Consider the following 18009-nt stretch of genomic DNA (forward strand, 5'->3'; position numbering starts at 1 on the left):
GCTAAATGATACATGATTATCTATATTAATGACATAGCATTAAATATTAATTCAACAGTTCGCCTTTTTGCCGATGATTGTGTGATTTACAGAGAGATATATGGCTAGCCCTAACGACATTATAACACTGCAATCTGACCTTAATAAACTAACGGAATGGTGCTCCAAATGGCAGATGCAAATTAACACAGAAAAGGCCAATCACCTGAACTTCACTTCCGTTCCAGAGTCTCAAACTAATACTTATATCTTAGACAATAGCATAGTAAACTCGGTTACATAGGTTAAATACCTCGGTGTCTACATAAATTCTAGCTTAATATGGACTGGTCATATAAAATATATCACAACTAAAGCGCAAAAGAAACTTGGCTTTCTGAAGCGACGTTTGCATCTGACCGACAGGGACACCAGGCTTCAAGCGTACACTTTCTTCGTGTGTCCCTCCCTGGAATATGCATCAGTCATTTGGCGTCCCTACCAGATCGCCCTTACCAATCTACTCGAAGCCGTCCAGAATAAAGCAGCGCGATTCATCATGTCATCCTACTCCCGATTTCAAAGCGTTTCCTCTTTGAAGCAAACACTCAACATGCCGCCACTCGCAATGCGCAGAAAATTCGTCAGATTATGCTTTTTTCACACACTGTACCACAGCAACACATCATTTGCCCGGTCACACATTTTACCGCCACCTCATACTTCACATCGCATCGATCATGCCTACAAAGTTAACCCTATCTTCGCCCGGACGGAAAAGTACAAGAATTCGCCGTTAACCTGATCAATAAAAGATTGGAATGAGTTACCCTCCAGAATTGCCACGATAACACACAGTCTTCTTTATTTCATTCAGCATTACTAACGTATTTACAATCCTAGCACATTTAGTAACATTTTTCTCTCCCAGAGCACTTATTCGCTTTCGCTATTTTGTTCTTGCTTCGTTGAGTGTGAAATTTATAAGAATATTTACCTTGTTAATATGTTTCACGACTTGCTGTACCCCAAAGTGCTGTATTTACCACCTGCGATGCTCCTTCATTTGTGAAAATTGTGTTCTTCTTTATGTCCCCCCCCCTATGTAATGCCCCTGTGGGCCCTTAGGGTATCTAAATAAATAAATAAGAATAAATGCTTGCGATTGCACCTTACCGCAAGAATTGACAACACTGTCAACAATTGAACAGTGCAGATTATGCGTAATGGGGGTGTGTCAATGAATGAAAGTTGACAGACATGAGATAATTTGCAAATACTATGGGATGATTGAAACCAAATACTTACAGTTCAGTAAAACCCTTCCACTCCTCAGTTAATTCTTTCTCTCAGTCTAAAATTTCATCTAGCCGAAGTACTTGGATTTATAGGCCGCCAGTTCTCTTCGGGGCCATTTCTTGTTAAATGTAAGCGCAATCGTGGTCATTGTACTGCGTTTCGGTACTGATTTAGAGTGCGCACAATTTTTGCGCCAATGCACCAGCACCTTAACGGCGCACGTTTGTTTACGTTGTCATGTATGGCCACCGCTCTTCGTTCACTAAAACTTATATATATATATATATATATATATATATATACAGTGGTGACACGAAATAAACGTCAGTACAAACACAGGCGCCATTTGCGTTGCAATCAAATATTCTTAGAGGAAACTTTGTGGGTACAAGCGCTCACACAGACAGCGTGTGTAGTTTTCCTTGCAAAAATACGGATGATCGCATAACAAAAATACGGAATTCTGTCTGTTTCGTACAGAACAGTGTAGTCACCGTATTATTACGGAAAAATGTCCGTAAAACTTAAAACGGGGAAAACTTTCCGTATTTTAACGGAAATTTTGCTGTATTTCTGAAAATGAGATATTTTCCGTATTTTTACTGCAATTTTTCCGTATAATGACGGAAATCCTCTGTATATTGACGGAAATTTTTTACAGTGATATATAACAGATGGTACAACATCAAGCTGTGACACAACACTGCGTAATAACTGGACAATGATAATATGGTCTTGAAGTACTTTTCCAAGATAACGAAATGCCTGCTGCATAAGTGAAAAGTAGAAATTTAGCAATCAGCCTATATTAGTTTTTACAATATATAGCATTCCATCGAAAGAAGAAAAAAGTCGGTGCCACTTCAATTTCTGAACAAGCATTTTATTTTACATTTTATTAAATCTACTGGTACTAACTGATGTGGGGCTGTTGTTTTGGCAGGAATTGTACGTTATTGAACCTAGCATGCTAATGATCGAGTAGTTATATGACGACGCAGGGAATAACACGCAATTTCGCATTTTTGAATTCATTGTTTTTCCTGTGCTGTTGTACATTTTTGCTTTTGTTTATGAATTTTCAGATGCAGAATCGGCTTGATATGTTGGGTGAAGATATCCTGCTCTATTTAACCGATCTTAAGGTGGTATGTATTTATGTATGTCGCGAAGTATTTTACTACTCTTATTGCGATAGCAATTATATGGACACTCCAAAGCAGATTTCTGCCGTCGCCGTCGCCGTGAGGTTCCGTATGACGTCAATGGAGAGGAAATAGTCGCCGCGCGCCGCCGAACGCTGTATGTGCGAGTGAAAGGGCTCGAGGGACGCGCGCTTTCACGGGGAGTGAACGCACGGCGGAGAACAAACGCGCGTTCTGTGCCGTGCTCCCTTAAGGGCTGCAGAAGTAGGCGTCTCTTTCCTCCTTTATAATCACCATATATGTAGAGAAAGCGCGGCTTCTTCTGATGCACGAAAGGCCGTGGGGGGGAGGGGGGGGGGAGGGAAGGGAGGGGACGTTTAGCAGCGGCACCAAGTGCCTATTTATATCAGAGGCTCCGGCAACAGTCACCAACGCCGCACGCATTTTCTGCGAACGCGGGCAAAACGCCGACGGCGTCGACAACAGGTCTGCGTGTTGCCGGTGCTGCTGCATGTCCAAGTTTATACAGCTGATAAAGCTACTATCATTACTCCGTATAGCTCTCTACAAGTTTGCTATCGCAATTGATGCTTCGCCTTTCAGGTGAAACTGCGACAACTTTTTTGGTACCTGCTGAGAACAATTCGCATCTTTGAAAGCAGCCAACATCACCAAGGGCACTGCTTAAGTATTGATCACAAAAATAATACATTGTCGTAGAGTAGGTTAGATTTATAGAGCACTGCACGGGCCCGGGCCGGCCCGAAAGCCCGGGCCCGGCCCGGCCCGCGGGCCGGGCCGGGCCGTCCGAAGCGTTTGTCGGCGGGCTCGGGCCGGGCCCGGGCTTAAGTCCGCGGGCCCGGGCCGGGCTCGGGCTTGAGGCCGCGGGCCCGGGCCGGGCTCGGGCTTGAGGCCGTAGGCCCGGGCCGGACTCGGGCTTGACGCCACGGGCCCGGGCCAGACTCGGGCCCGCTCATTGAAGGGCCTAAGTAGGCCTTCGAGCACACGCCACCGTTATGCATTGCATTGTTCAATGCATTCTGTGCCAAGCTGAAGTGACACGTGCAAGATGACTGTCATCATCATCATCAGCCTATATTTATGTCCACTGCAGGACGAAGGCCTCTCCCTGCGATCTCCAATTAACCGTGTCTTGAGCTAGCTGATTCCAATTTGCGCCTGCGAATTTCTTAACTTCATCACCCCCCCCCCCCTAGTTTTCTGCCGTCCTGGACTGCGCTTCCCTTCTCTTGGTATCCATTCTGTAGCTCTAATGGTCCATCGGTTATCCATCGTACGCATTACATGGCCTGCCCAGCTCCATTTTTTCCGCCTAATGTCAACTAGAATATCGGTTATCCCCGTTTGTTCTCAGATCCACACCGCTCTCTTGACTGAATATCTTATCAGATGACTATATCTTATCAAAGAAAATAGTAAAACAGATGAAGTTCTGATTTTTAATAGCAGAGCTGTTTCAGCCGGGCCTAATGTGTCCGCTGAATCCAAAACTGTGGGCCGATCCTGGCAGCAGTGCAGAAAGGGTCCAAGCGCAATGGCACATACACCTGTGAACTAGCGAAGACGAGCCTGGTTAAGTCTAGCTAAGAATGGTGGGGACTAATTGCCTATCGATAGGCATTTGATAGTCAATCAATATCTAGTCGATAATCGATCCATAATCAATAAATTCCCGAAAATGCTGGGGATGACTTTAGCCTATAGCCAAAATACGTGGCCAATACCTTACGATAGCCAATCGACAGCCAATCAATAGTTAATCAATAATGGATCAATAATAAATAAATTTGGATAACTTGCCAGTGCTTAGCCTATCCCAAATATGTGGCCAATATCTTGCAATAGACAATCGATAGGCAATCAATAGCTAATCGATTATCAATCAATGTGATTGCAGGCCACGTAATGCGTAGAATGGATAACCGGTGGACCATTAGGGTTACAGAATGGATACCGAGAGAAGGGAAGCACAGTCGAGGTCGGCAGAAAACCAGATGGGATGATGAAGTTAGGAAATTTGCAGGCGCAAGTTCGAATACCCTAGCGCAAGACAGGGGTAATTGGAGATCGCAGGGAGAGGCCTTCGTGCTGCAGTGGACATAAAATAGGCTGATGATGAAATGATGATGATGATGAATCAATCAATAATAAATAAATTCCGGGAAATGCTGGGGATGCCTTGTAAGTGCTTAGCCTAGCCCAAAAACCAGGACTAGCTAGGTGCTCATCATCTCCGCTGTCTCTTTAGCATTGCGCCGCCAGTGCAAGCTAAGCTAATTTTTTTCCGCAAAAACGAACATTGTTTCCGCATAAGGAAAAATAAATTATACAAAGAACCACTCCTCAAACTATTTCCATGTTACCTCTTTTGCGATCGCACTATTACCAGTTTCGATACTACGGCATTATTTTTGCGCTAAGGCCAGTTACTTTTGTGCTTCAATGCATAAAACAGCGTTTTCCTCAAAAAGTAAACTGGAACGCCCATGCATTTCATCGGACACTTTGAAAATTAATATCTCGAAACTGGTTCAGTCCTGGGAATTCGTTCCAAGTGGATACGCCTTGCGAACTCAGCGGCTATAATTCGTAGATTGAAAGATGTGCCGTAATGTAATTAATTAAAAAGTTCATTCGCGTAATTATTTTAAATATTCAATTAGGCGTTTTGACTATCCATTAGGCCATCCATGTCAGAATTAGCTTGGAACTACATAAAACAATTAGTCTACTTAGAGCATCGTCGCAATAATGCGAACACGAGAAATCCCGAGATATGGTCAATTTCATACTTTAGAACACTCTATAAGCATCAGTCGTTAAAACATTACCAACCATTCACATTGAACAAATACAAAAATAGCGGTAATTTCAGTAAGAAAGAACTCAGCTGACACTTTGGTCGCTTGTAATGCATCTGATGTGATTATCATTTTGCCTTTGTGTATGGTTCTGAGTATATAATGTACATCCTGTTTCGTTTTCTTAGCAAATGTTGATCTTGTAAAATTCTGTCTCATGCTATGTTGTATAGCTGGTGTTGCGTTGTTTTGTTTAGCTAGTATTGTTATTGTAGTGTTGTTTAAAATGTATTCTGTTAAAACTTTTTCCAATTCTGTTAACTTGCCGTGACACAAATATTTTTGTCTTTGCGTTCATAGCTATTTCGTCTTTGAGGAATTCCAGCGATAGCTGGAAATATAGTGAATTATTGTGCATGTGTGCACACTGTTTGTTGTATTATTGCCTTGCCTGGTCTTTTGGGTCACGTCAAGCTACATATGTAGCTTTTAGTACAAAATGACCGTCCAGCATGTCAACTGGACAATAAATTGATTTGATTTGATTGATTTCGTCGGACACTTTGAAAATTATTATCTTGAAACTGGTTAAGTCCTGAGAATTCATTCCAAGTGGATACGCCTTGCGAACTCGGCGGCTATAATTAGTAGATTGAAAGATGCGCCATAAAATATTTAATTAAAATGTTTTTAGCGTATTTATGTTAATTCTTCAATTAGGCGTTTTGATTTGTCGTATAAGTAATGGCCGCCTCATCGAGTAGTTTAGATCAAGTATTATAATTGTCCTATCTGCCACAGGCAATCTTTAAAAATTTGGTTCAGCTAAAATGAAACGCTCTGTATACTTGCATGCTAAATGACATCATAGAACCATATCCTACAAATCTAGGTAAGTACATGTGCACCACCAGAAAAATAGTAGCTCAGGCAATTGGCCGGATTACTGACGTTCCCGTGGGAGAAACAAAGTTTTCGGCCTTTTATTGCTTATTTACTGCAGCGTAGTAAACCTCTAGAAGGTGTGGCTGGCAGATACGGTCAATCTGTAAGTAAAAAAAAAGAATTTTTTTCTTACAGGCCGGGCCTGGTCATGCACACGCGGGCCCTAGCTAAGCTTAGTAATGAACGCCCGGGCCCGGGCCGGGCCCGGGCTCAGTAACACGGGCCCGGGTCGGGCCCGGGCTTGGAACCACGGGCCCGGGCCGGGCCCGGGCTTGGAACCACGGGCCCGGGCCGGGCCCGGGCTGGTCTCGGTCATGTACGCCCGGGCCCGGGCCGGGCTCAGGCTTTGTATTACGGGCCCGGGCTGGGCTCGGGCCTCGTAAAGCGGGCCCGGGCCGGGCTCGGGCCGAAAAATCAGGCCCGTGCAGTGCTCTAGGTTAGAACACCTCTATACTGAAAGATTACTCTGATAATTAAGTGTGTGTGGATTTAGAGGAAAACGGGTTTGGTTGATTTGAGAGAAAATGCGAGAACTTGCTTTTGAGAATCGTGGATGTTATTCGAAGGCAGCATGGGTGCTTATCCTCTAACGCTGTGCTAAAATTTTGTTTTCGAGTAAATGTTATACTTTGTCTCTGTTCCATCAAAAAAAAGGCGCAGTTTCGCTCGAAAGGCGAAGCATCGATTGCGATAGCTAATTAGTCGACAGCTATACAAAGTAAGGATAGTAGTTTTATCACCCGTATAAACTTGTAAACATAGGCATACTAACTAAATCAATAATCATGGTGTTATGCGCGCGCAAGCAAACATGAACGCATCTCGCTCGATGAGCGCGGAAACTGGCTGTCAAAACACTGGAGTGAGTCAGCGCAGCAGCGAGCGAATTGAGCTTCGTGCCGGCGCATGCATCAACGCGATCTTAGCTGCGACAACAAAGGGAGGGCGGACTCTACCCCACCCCAGATAGCTTTCAAGATACAGTTGCGCGGGTGGGCGCTCACAGTGCAGTACGCCCCCCCCCCCCCCCCCCCCCTCTTATCTGCCCCCGAAGCCTTCCGGCGGGGCGTGAGCGCGCGTCCCCTCCACCTCCGTACCTTCCCTCCAGAGCGTTGTGCGCGACTGGAAGGCTGCGCTTCCTTCCCGCTTCCCGCCCTTGCGTACGCGAGCAGCGATTGCCGTCTCACCGTCGCATGCTTTCACTCGCACATACAGCGTATGGCGCACGGTGACGATTTGATCGCCCGTGGACTTTATACCGAACCTCACGGCGACGATGGCGACGGCGGAATTTTGCCTAGAGTGTCCATATAATTGCTTTCGCAATAAAAGTAAATGACATTCTGGGGTTTTGCTTCACAAAGCCGCTATATGACTATGAGGCACGCCGTTTTGGTGGACTTCAGATTAATTTTGCCCACCTGGGGTTCTTAAAGGTGCATGCACTGCACTGAGAGAGAGAGAGAGATAGATAGATAGATAGAGGAAATCTTTACTGTACACGGGCGTTCCTGCATTTCACCTCCATCTAAATGCGGCCGCGGCGGCCAATATTTGATCCCGCGCCCTCCAGCTTAGTACCGCGACGCAAAAGCCACCACGCCACCATGGAAAACGCCTTCCAGGATGTATTAACGTGCTTAAACTTTGGGAAATATATCGTAAAATGGCCGTATAACGCTTTTGAGCATATGCTGAAGCAATTTCTTACAGAGGCCCTCTTTTTGACCCTAACAAATTCATCTTCACGCACTGATTTGCCACAGTCGCCCCCTTAATTTCTTGAGATTATAAAATTATGAGCACCTTCACACTAGTGATGCGAAGAGTGGGAAAACAACGAAGATGGCGACCACACCTAGACTTATCTTGGTTCGGGCCAGATTTTTCGAGGTTATGCTTCGAGACTCGGCCATGTTTTGCGCAAGATCACCCAGGAATCATCGACAGCCCAAGCATCAACAAACACTCGGTCATTAAAGTATCCGGACGCTTCTGGACGCTAAAACGCTTTTGCTTGGCTTCACGGGCTCGTTACTCCGGATCATCTGCGAATCGCCGACGTTTCGCCGCCGCTTCGGCGGAGCGATACTCGGGATACTCCGCACGGCGCGGTGACGTCATGGTCGACAAAGCTAAGGCGAAGCAATGCGGTGCGCGCGATGACGTCACGGCTCATGCAGCTGTGGCGAGGCTCGGCGTGGTCGGTGCAGCTGGGGCGAAGCGTTGCTAGACGACGCATGGTGACGTCATTGGCAGGCGTAGGTTTTGCGCCGTACACTCGATTGGCCATCTTCGAGCTTAAACACCTTATATATGGGTATGTGCCATTGCGCTTGGACCGCCAGAATCGGCCCACATTTTCTGTTCGTTTTGCATGGACTAACGGTCGGCTTGAACAGCACCGCTGGTAAAACAACGCAACAAGACGGGACACGCCGAAGAAAGGCACAGAAATTTCACGGACTTGCAAATAAGTTTTATTTGTTGGCACAGCGCAATATATGATCGCGCTGTCTACAACAAAAGAAGAATACGTAAGTATAACAACGAAAATTAAAGGCATAATGGGCTAAAAACAACGTCACCGTATAGCGGTCCAGAGCATGCGCACAATCCAATCAATGTGAGGAACCAAGAAAATCAATCTGTTTGTTTGACAGCGCACGCGATGGCTTGCTTACGCACATGTCGTCTAGTGTGGTCTTTTCAACGGCCTCAATGATTTCTCGTTTCAGCTGGTCTCGATGACATTTGACAACCTCACATCGTTAAACATCAGTTACGCAGCCGCAGTCAAGGCAATGAATGCCAAGGTTACCATATATCTCCGAGGAAGCACTCTAGACCGCTTCTTCTAGCCGCTAATTAAGACAGTGGTCGGTTAATTATAACGTGTGCCTCATGACAGGGGATGAGAATATAACATCGCTTCCATGCAAGTGACGAAACACTCGCGATGTTTTGTCTTGCGGGCTCTAGATTTCTTGGTAGAGGATTTAACGGCCCTCACAACCTATAGAAAGCTTTTAAGTGGCGGAGCAAACCAAGTCCACACCACATTTGTCTGCGATTCGCTTGAGGTTGTGGGCCACGTCGTGGATGTGCAGAATAACGGCGAACTATCTTCCATATCGCCCTCTGTCACATGGACGAGCTTGACGACTCGTCATATCGCTTACTTCGGTTTCTTCCAGCAAGCTCTCAGCGAACGCTGTCAAAGCATGAGTGGGGAACACAGGGGTAGTAGTCTGTGAGTCCGTTTCGTTTGCTGCTGAAGTGCTCATTGTCTGCTGGGGCCTGTCTCCTTCTGACGGGTACCCCAGACCAGCCAATCAGAATTTCCGCAGCAGCCGAAGTCGACATGTCCAGTAGGTGGACACTTAGAGCACGCTGTTCGTACACCCAACAAAGTGGTCAGGACACAGCGCATCCATTAAATATAAACATCTAATACATGCATGCTGACAACTTCAGAAGTCAAAACAAGGGGCGAAAGACAGTTGCAGGAAATGGCCAGAGTTTGACCCATGCAGGCATGAAAATACAAGACATCAGCTTCCAACAGGAATAGAAAATTGTCAACATAGCGGAAGACTTTTGAAACAGACAGACAAAGACAGACAGACAGGCAGACAGACAGACAGAGACAGACAGACAGACAGACAGACGGACGGACGGACAGACAGACAGAGAACTTTATTGAAGTTCCTGAGAAGCTCCGTTGCCCCCTCTCAGGGAGGCGACGAAGCCGCGGGCCACACCCACGTCGGGACGGAGTGACCGAGCTCCCGCGCCGCATCGTGGGCTCTCTGGACAGCCCAAAATTGGCGTGACTGGTCGGAGCTCCGAAGAGCAGAGCTCCACTCCTCTGCAATGCTTCGAGGCGGGCCCCTCTGTAACGAGGGGCATCCCCAGAGCATGTGGTCTAAACTTCTACGTTGTCCGCAGCTAGAGCAGTCTGGACTAAAGCAGTCTGGATTGATGTAGTGAAATAAATACAGGTTGGGATATAATCCGGTCTGAAGCATGCATAGTGGGACAGCTTGAGGTCTGGTTAGTGTGCCGTGTGGGGGAGGGTATAGTCTCCTACCAAGGTAGTAGTGTTTGGTAACCTCGTTATATGTGGAGAGAGTGTCACGGAAGTCGACGAGCCTCGAATTGACGGAGCCTCGAATCGCAGTGGCGTGAGCGCGGAGGGTTAGTTCGCGCACTTGGACGTGTGCGATATCACTCAGGTTGGGGAAGGAGTCGAGTTGGGGCTAGAGATGTGCCGGGAACAACGTGATTGTATGTGGCTGGATGACTTTGCCTTTGAGAATTCGATGTGCTTCCTCCGCGATGGTACCAGTGGCAAATGCCCGTACCGCCGCCCTCGAGTCAGTGAATATTTCAGCTCTTTCATCGTCTAGAAGTGCCAGAGCAATCGCAGCCTGCTCTGCCCTACCCTGGATGGTGTCTCTGATGGAGGCCGCACAAGTGACTTGTCCGTCGCACAACTGACTTGTCCGTTGCTAGGAAGTCCGATGTGTGCCCATAGTGGGCTGCGTCAACGAAAGTGACCGTGTGAGGTGAGACTTTTATCCTCCGGAGCAATGCCACAGCCCTAGCTTTGCGCCTGTTCGCATTGTGTTGTGGATGCACGTTTTTGGGAAAAGGAGCAACCATAATGCTGTCCAGTAGGTGATCTGACATTTCACATGTACGTTCCATCGCTACAGTGAAGCCGATTCCTAAGACCACGAGATTCTCGCGGGCTTAGGAATTGGAATACTTGAGCCGTTTGCTTCGCAATCGGAATACTTCGGAATCGTAATCGGAATACCTAGGAATACTTGAGCCGTTTGCTGAGCTTCGATGATTTCGTTGAGTGTATTATGTACACCTAGTTGAAGAAGGCGGTCCGTGCTGGCGCTTGTTGGTACTCCTATACCTTTTTTGATGCTTTTACGGATAAGCGTGTCCAGCTTGTTCCTGTCAGAAACGTACCACTTGTGCATTGCAGCCACGTAAATTATGTGACTCATTATGAATGCGTGGAATAGCCGTAGGAGATTGTCCTCCTTTAGACTGCTCCTCTTGTTAGAGATTCTATTGATTAATCCAATCATGCACTCCGTCTTGGTCGTGATTTTTCTGAGCGTCATAATGTTGCCTCCGGTAGACTCGATGAACATTCCCAGCACCTTTAGGGTGTCGACCCTAGGAATGCTCACCGCGCTTTTGGTGTGCAGTTCTATGTCTACTTCGTCCAGGGGCTTCCAACCCCTGGGTTTAGGACCTTCGCGGACCGGTCGGTAGAGAAGTAGCTCAGACTTGGTTGTCGTGCATCGTAGGCCTGTGCCATCGAGGAAGGTTTCAGTACGGTCGACAGCTTCTTGTAGGCTCGATTCCACTTCCCCTTCGCTGCCGCCGGTGCACCAGATGGTGATGTCATCGGCGTATATCGTGTGGTGAACTCTTTCGATTCCCGACAGGGATACCGACAGTTGTCTGAGGGCTAGGTTGAACAACAAGGGCGATAGCACTGCCCCCTGAGGCGTGCCTTTCGGTCCGAGTGAATACCCTTCTGATTTGTGGTCTCCAAGCTTTAACGTGGCTTTGCGGTTCTACAGGAATGATTTTACGTAACCGTGAAAGGCTTGTCCTAAGTTAAGATCCGAGATGGATTCCAGAATATGTCGGTGTGATATGTTGTCGAAGGCCTTCTCTAGGTCAAGCCCGAGAATGCCCCGCACGTCTTTCATATCTTGGTCTATGATTTGAAACTTGATTTTTATTCTTTATTCATCGATTACCCCGCAGCGCCCAAAGACGTTACAGCAGGGGGGTTACAACATGGAATAAAATACATCTTCATTCACACAATTGACTTGATGTTCACTCAACCTATTACACTGTTTGATTGTTCGAACAAAAAATGAGTCGGCATACATGTACATAGTTCGTCTGGGCAGAGTACTCGAGGATTTTGCAACTATGATCAGTTCGCTTTGAAATGTAATGAGGTTTTCGTAGGTAAATTTTCATATTAATTCCAGTTTTATTATAGTAAATAGAATATAAAAATTTTAATCTCAGCTTATTGCTGCGAGCAGAACGAGATTCCCATCATAGCTCAGCCTTCATTGCAGTGATGCTCTCCCTCCTTCCGTACCGCCCGAAGATGAACCTGGCAGCACGGTTTTGTATTTCTTCTAGAGCGGCAATGAAGGTTACCTCGGTGGGGTCCCACACAACACAGCCATATTCTAAGATTGGTTTAACACAAGTTGTATATGCAATATGTTTTAAATTCTCATGTGAACATCGCAGGTTTCTCAGAATAAAAATCAAAGCTTTACCAGCTTTGGCAATGATACTGTCTACGTGAGGTTTCCACGAACAGTCAGACGAGAGTAGCACACCTAGATACTTATACGTACTGCCTTGCTTCAATAGTACATTGTTCAGATGATACCGCGACTGAATTGGTTTTTTTCTTTTTAGTAAATGAGATATGCATACACTTTGCTATGTTCAAAGTCATTTTCCATTTAGTACACCAGTCATGAATAAGTGATAATTCGTTCTCAAGTTCAATTGTATCATTGTGATGGACAATCTTTTTGTACGCAACACAGTCATCCGCAAACAGCCGTATAGAAGATGAAATTCCGGCAAAGATTTCGTTAATATAAATTAAAATAATAGCGGAACCAAAACTGAGCCCTGTGGGACTCCTGACGTAACATCTGCATATTCGGAGCATTTTCCATTCAGTATTACACATTGCCTTCTTTGAGAAAGGTAACTTTCAATCCATTTAAAAACAGTTGCATCAATGTTTTGGGTATTAAGCTTAAACAATAAGAGTGAATGTGACACAGCGTCGAAGCTTTTCCGAAAATCCAGGAACACACCGTCTACCTGTCCTCCTGCATCTACCCTCGATGTTATGTCATGATAAAATTCAACTAGTTGTGTTGTGCAAGATAGTCCCCTACGAAAGCCATGCTGCTCGTTAATCAGTACCTTATGCTCATTTAGATGATTTGTTATTTCTTTATATAAGATATGTTCAAGTATTTTACACGGGATAGACGTAAGTGATATTGGCCTATAGTTTAACCAACGTCTTTTTTGGACCCACCTTTATGTATGGGAACAACGTGCACAATTTTCCAGTCGTGTGGTAAAATACCTGTCGATAAAGATCTTTCAAAAATTAAATAAAGGTACATAGAAATTGGCCCCGCACAACTTTTGATTACACGTGGCGAAATTACATCCGGACCACTAGATTTACTCTCATCAACATCCTTCAATAGTTTTTCAATTCCATTAACACTAAGCTCAACAGGAAGCACAGGAGAAATATTCATTGTAGGTGTATGAGTATGACAGGTGTGGTTGGGTAAGAAAACCGAATGAAAAGAGTTGTTTAGGCACGCAGCTTTATCCCTGTCTTCCGTAATTATCGTTCCATTATAATTTAGCTCCTGTATGCCGAAGGAATCTGAACCACACTGTTTCAAGTACTTCCAAAACATTTTAGGGTTTGATTTCATGTTGTTGTTCAGCTCGGTGAAGTAGTTATCTTTAGCTTATATTTGCGTGTAATCGTATGTAGTTTTGCAAAATGAGCAGCTGATTTGTTTTTCTTGAATGCGTTAAACGCCCTTTTCCTTTTCTTGATAAGCTTTAGTATATGTCTTGTTACCCATGGCTGCTTGTGCTTTTTAAGCCGTGAAGAATCAGCATTGGGGATATGTGCATTTACCAGCTCGAGTAACATATTTTTAAAGTTGTCCCACATATCGGGCACACTACGCTCCTCAGATAAGCGCTCAAAAACCGAAAATAAATTACGAAGTTCCTTAGAAATCGCATCGTAGTCACCCTTCTCATAAAAGTAGATTCTTTTACTCGTAGATAACTTCGCAGGGTTTTTTTCTTTTCGAATAACGGCAACAACAGCAGGATGATCGCTAATTCCCGCAATGACAGTCACATTTCTTACAAAATCTGGCGAGTTACAAAACAGCAAGTCTGACACAGCGTAATTGCGAGTAGTATCGGTAACGTACTGCCTCAGAACAAACGTGTCCACGATATTTTCATCGCAAGGTTCATGCGCCCGCCAGAACTTGTACACGTATCATTACACCAAGATAACCCAGGGGGATTAAAATCACCCCCAAGAAGCATCGTCTGAGCTGACGCCTCGGTGGGAATTTCATATAATGCTTGCACTGTGCTAATATCTGAGCTGGGCGAACGATAAACGACTCCAACAGTGAACGTGAAATTATCAGATAGGACTATTTTGCACCATACAGACTCCAGTGCATTGCACTCGTAATAAATTTCTGAAGACCGTAATGATGAATGAACAAGCAAAAAGACACCCCCGCCTGCAGTGGGCCTCTCTTTGCGATAGACGACGTAGTTTTCTGGGAACACCTCACTATCAGCAATTGAAGGCTTTAACCAAGATTCAGTGCCAAGGACTATGTCAGCGTGAACGCTTTCTATCAACCCAGAAAGCTAGGCTGTTTTGTTTACTATGCTTCGGCAGTTCACGATGACAGCAACGAGTTCTCGACATTGGTACCTCTGCTTTTTTCTAGTCTGTCACTGCCTACGTAATGGGAAGACCTCCTCTTTGTCTTCATCCCACCTGAAAGCCCTGCCGTTGATGATCAGTTTGTCGAAATTCAGTTTCACTTTATTGTTCTTATCTGCTCTTTTTGCCTTAGCGTATTCCCATAACTTCTTTCTTGTATTTCTTGTTTCAGATGAGTAATCTTTGCCTATGCTGTACTGCGAATTCTTAAATTTTTTAGCATTAAGAAGCACCGCCTGACGCTCTTTATACAAGGAAAATTTAACAATAATCGGTCTTTTTCTATTTTCGTTATAGCGTCCTAAGCGGTGCGCCCTTTCCAGAGACCCGAGTTCAATTCCAAGGCTCGTTTTGCAAATCTTCTTTGCCGTAGCTTCGGATTCATCCCATGATTCTGAGGGTTTATCGTCAACACCATAGAAAACAAGATTTTTCCGGCGACTTCTGTTCTCTAGGTCGTTTGTTTTCTTCTGCAAATCTTTCACCTGTTGCATGAGATGCCGTATTGTAGCTGCCAGTTCGGTAACAGTCATACTGATGTCCTTTATCTGCTTCTGAGTTTGGCTAAGATTAGTTTTCACTTCCATCAGTAGGTTCTCATTCCTTTCGAACCTGGCTTCGATGCCGTTTAACTTTGAAATTAAGGTTTCCTGCCCACTTTGCAAACCTTGCAGCAATTCCATCTCCAGTGTGTCAGTAGGCCCGGGATTTAGTTCAACATTCCCCGCGAGAATTAACAACAAAATCAAGTAGATAACTCTGTTGGAAAATAACGGAATCCCTTCAGACGCAATCTGTGCATGCTGCATCCGCGACTTTAGTACAAACACTTGGCATCGTGGGAGGAGCCGGCAACGCGCACACTAACTTCTGCGATTCAGATGTATATGTAATGACTAACCTGCACCAGCAACAGCGGCGTTAGCGTCATGTCGGCAAGTGTGCCGGCTCCAAATCCCACGAAGCCATGGTGTCGAGTGTCTATATAAGCTCGATCGGCAGCACGTGGGTCCTGTTGGTCGAAGCCGATTGGTTGGTCCTCGCTGATCCATCCGCCGTTCGCACCACGCATGCTGCCAACGACAGTTGATGATTCATGCACACGGGTGGACGATAGGCGAGATATTGCAGACGTTATCCAGGACTCAGACAAAAAAGGCCATGCCCCGTGTTCTGCTGCTTCGAGACGAAGCGCCGAAACAAGGGCCAGAGGTACCTGCACCAGCAACAGCGGCGTAAGCGTCATGTCGGCAAGTGTGCCGGCTCCAAATCCCACACATTTATTAATGATTAATGATTACAATGATTACTTTCATTGCATCTTGTATCGAGAGGCCTGGTCTGAAGCCCTCCATGTTGTAGGGCAGGAGACCGCTGCGTTCAACGTGCTTTGTAATGCGATTGTGAATTACGTGTTCCGCTACCTTTCCTGCGCAGGATGTAAGGGAAATCGGTGGGAGGTTGGACAGGTTTGGAGCTTCGCCGGGCTTCGGAATGAGGATTACCAGAGCCTCTTCCAACCTCGTGGGACTTCACCTGTCTGCCAGGCCTTGCTGATTTCTTCTGTAAGCGACGCTATGGAGTCGTTGTCAAAGTTTCTAAGAGCCTTATTGTTCATTTGATCGGGCCCTGGCACGGAACTGGCATTGAGGCAGTGTAGGGCCTCCCTGACCTCGTAGACTTTGAAGGGGGTGTCCAACTCGGGGCACGAACCGCCCCTATACGTTGGGTAGTCGACTGGGTTGGCCAAGCCCAGTGGGAGATACCGACAAGCGAGGTAATCCAGGGCTTTCGACCCGTCTTCTTGGCTAGTGGTCTCATGTACAATTCTCTCCAGTACTTTGGTTGGATCTAGCATTGGTTGCGTCGAGCAGGTGTTTGAGGAAATTCCACTTGGCGCCCACTCTCATTTGTCCGTCAACCTAATTGCATATTTCATCCCACTGCTGTTGACTTAGTAACCGACAGTGCTCCTCAATGGCTTTGTTAAGCTCTGCGATCTTTTTTCTAAGGCGCCGATTGAGCCTTTGCCCTTACCACCTGTTCAGTAGCGATGTTCTTGCTTCGAGTAGGTGTGCCAGCCGACTATCCACCCTGTCGACTTCGAGGTCGGTCTGTATCTTCCTAGTCGCCGCTTTAATATCTGCCCTGATCTGTTCGGTCTATTGATACAGGTTAACTATCGTGCTCTGTTGCTCTTGCTGGGAGCGTGTTTTCCGGATTTTTCTAAAGGCTTCCCAGTCAGTAAACAGAAATTCTCGTAGAGGTTGCAACTTTTGCAACTGTTAAACTTTCAAGGCACTCTTGAATGGTGCTGTCGAAGCTCGCTAAAACAAATCGCCATGAATTGGGGCTATAGTTCCTGAGCCGATGCTCAGGCATAGCTCTGTTCTCTTGTCATTGCAGGGCATTTTCCCTTGTCATTGCAAATAAACGTGACCATCCAAAGTTGCAAACTTGAATCTTAGGTGCATGTCTAACATTTCCATAAAACCTTCAAGAAATATCCCGCCAACACTCTAATAAGCAGCCACGTCGAATATAAAAATGGCCAAATCACGGATACAGACAAGAGGTGCCTTGTGTCGCAATGAATACCATAAATACCTAATGTCGAACGAGAAGATCATTTAACCAGTGTGCTGATTACCTTTTGAGACAATCGCCCTTATTTCGAAAGGTGTGATCTCGGTGGCATTCGTAGTTATGCAAGGACAGCAGACAAAATCTTGCACCACTCGTAAATAACACGAATACGACCTCGGAGCGCTTAAGTTCGGAATTTACTTGGAAAACGCGCAATTACCGCACACACTTTCAACTTTGGCTACGAATTACGCCTATCGTGCTTCGTATTTTCCCCAAATATAAACCCGGTACCTTTTCTAGTTCACCGAGGACACTCAGGAAAAGCAACTATAACCACGCGTAACACATGAAAATAAAAGTATAAATGAGCGTTTATTAAATATTTGCGAAGCTAATTAGGTTAGGAAAGGTAAAGCTTCCTCGGACATTATACTTAACATGCCCCACATTTCCACTTAATGTGAACTTGGTGTCAAGTACAGTTCCTTCAGGGCTTTCTAATATTCCGGATAACCGTGGTATCAAGTGGCTGGCCATTGCTGCAATAATCAATACACATCATCACGGTGCTATAACCTTTGGGAACGCTTGAATAGGTACTTTTGTACAAAAGCTGTGGAAA

At 45.6% G+C, this 18009-nt stretch overlaps 1 protein-coding gene across 4 annotated transcripts in view; it reads left to right on the forward strand.

The window, feature by feature from the left end:
• LOC119458592 (uncharacterized) overlaps positions 1-18009 on the forward strand; it is a 124491-nt gene that overhangs the window by 42662 nt on the left and 63820 nt on the right. For 3 of the 4 annotated variants that reach the window (XM_049671288.1, XM_049671287.1, XM_049671286.1), the window contains exon 3: positions 2364-2438. In XM_049671288.1, coding sequence (XP_049527245.1) covers positions 2364-2438 — 75 coding nt within the window. The remainder of the gene's footprint in view (positions 1-2363; positions 2439-18009) is intronic. The other variant, XM_037720433.2, reaches the window with a different exon arrangement.

Source organism: Dermacentor silvarum, chromosome 7, assembly GCF_013339745.2.
Source record: "Dermacentor silvarum isolate Dsil-2018 chromosome 7, BIME_Dsil_1.4, whole genome shotgun sequence".
In the NCBI taxonomy this organism is placed as follows: Eukaryota; Metazoa; Arthropoda; class Arachnida; order Ixodida; family Ixodidae; genus Dermacentor; species Dermacentor silvarum.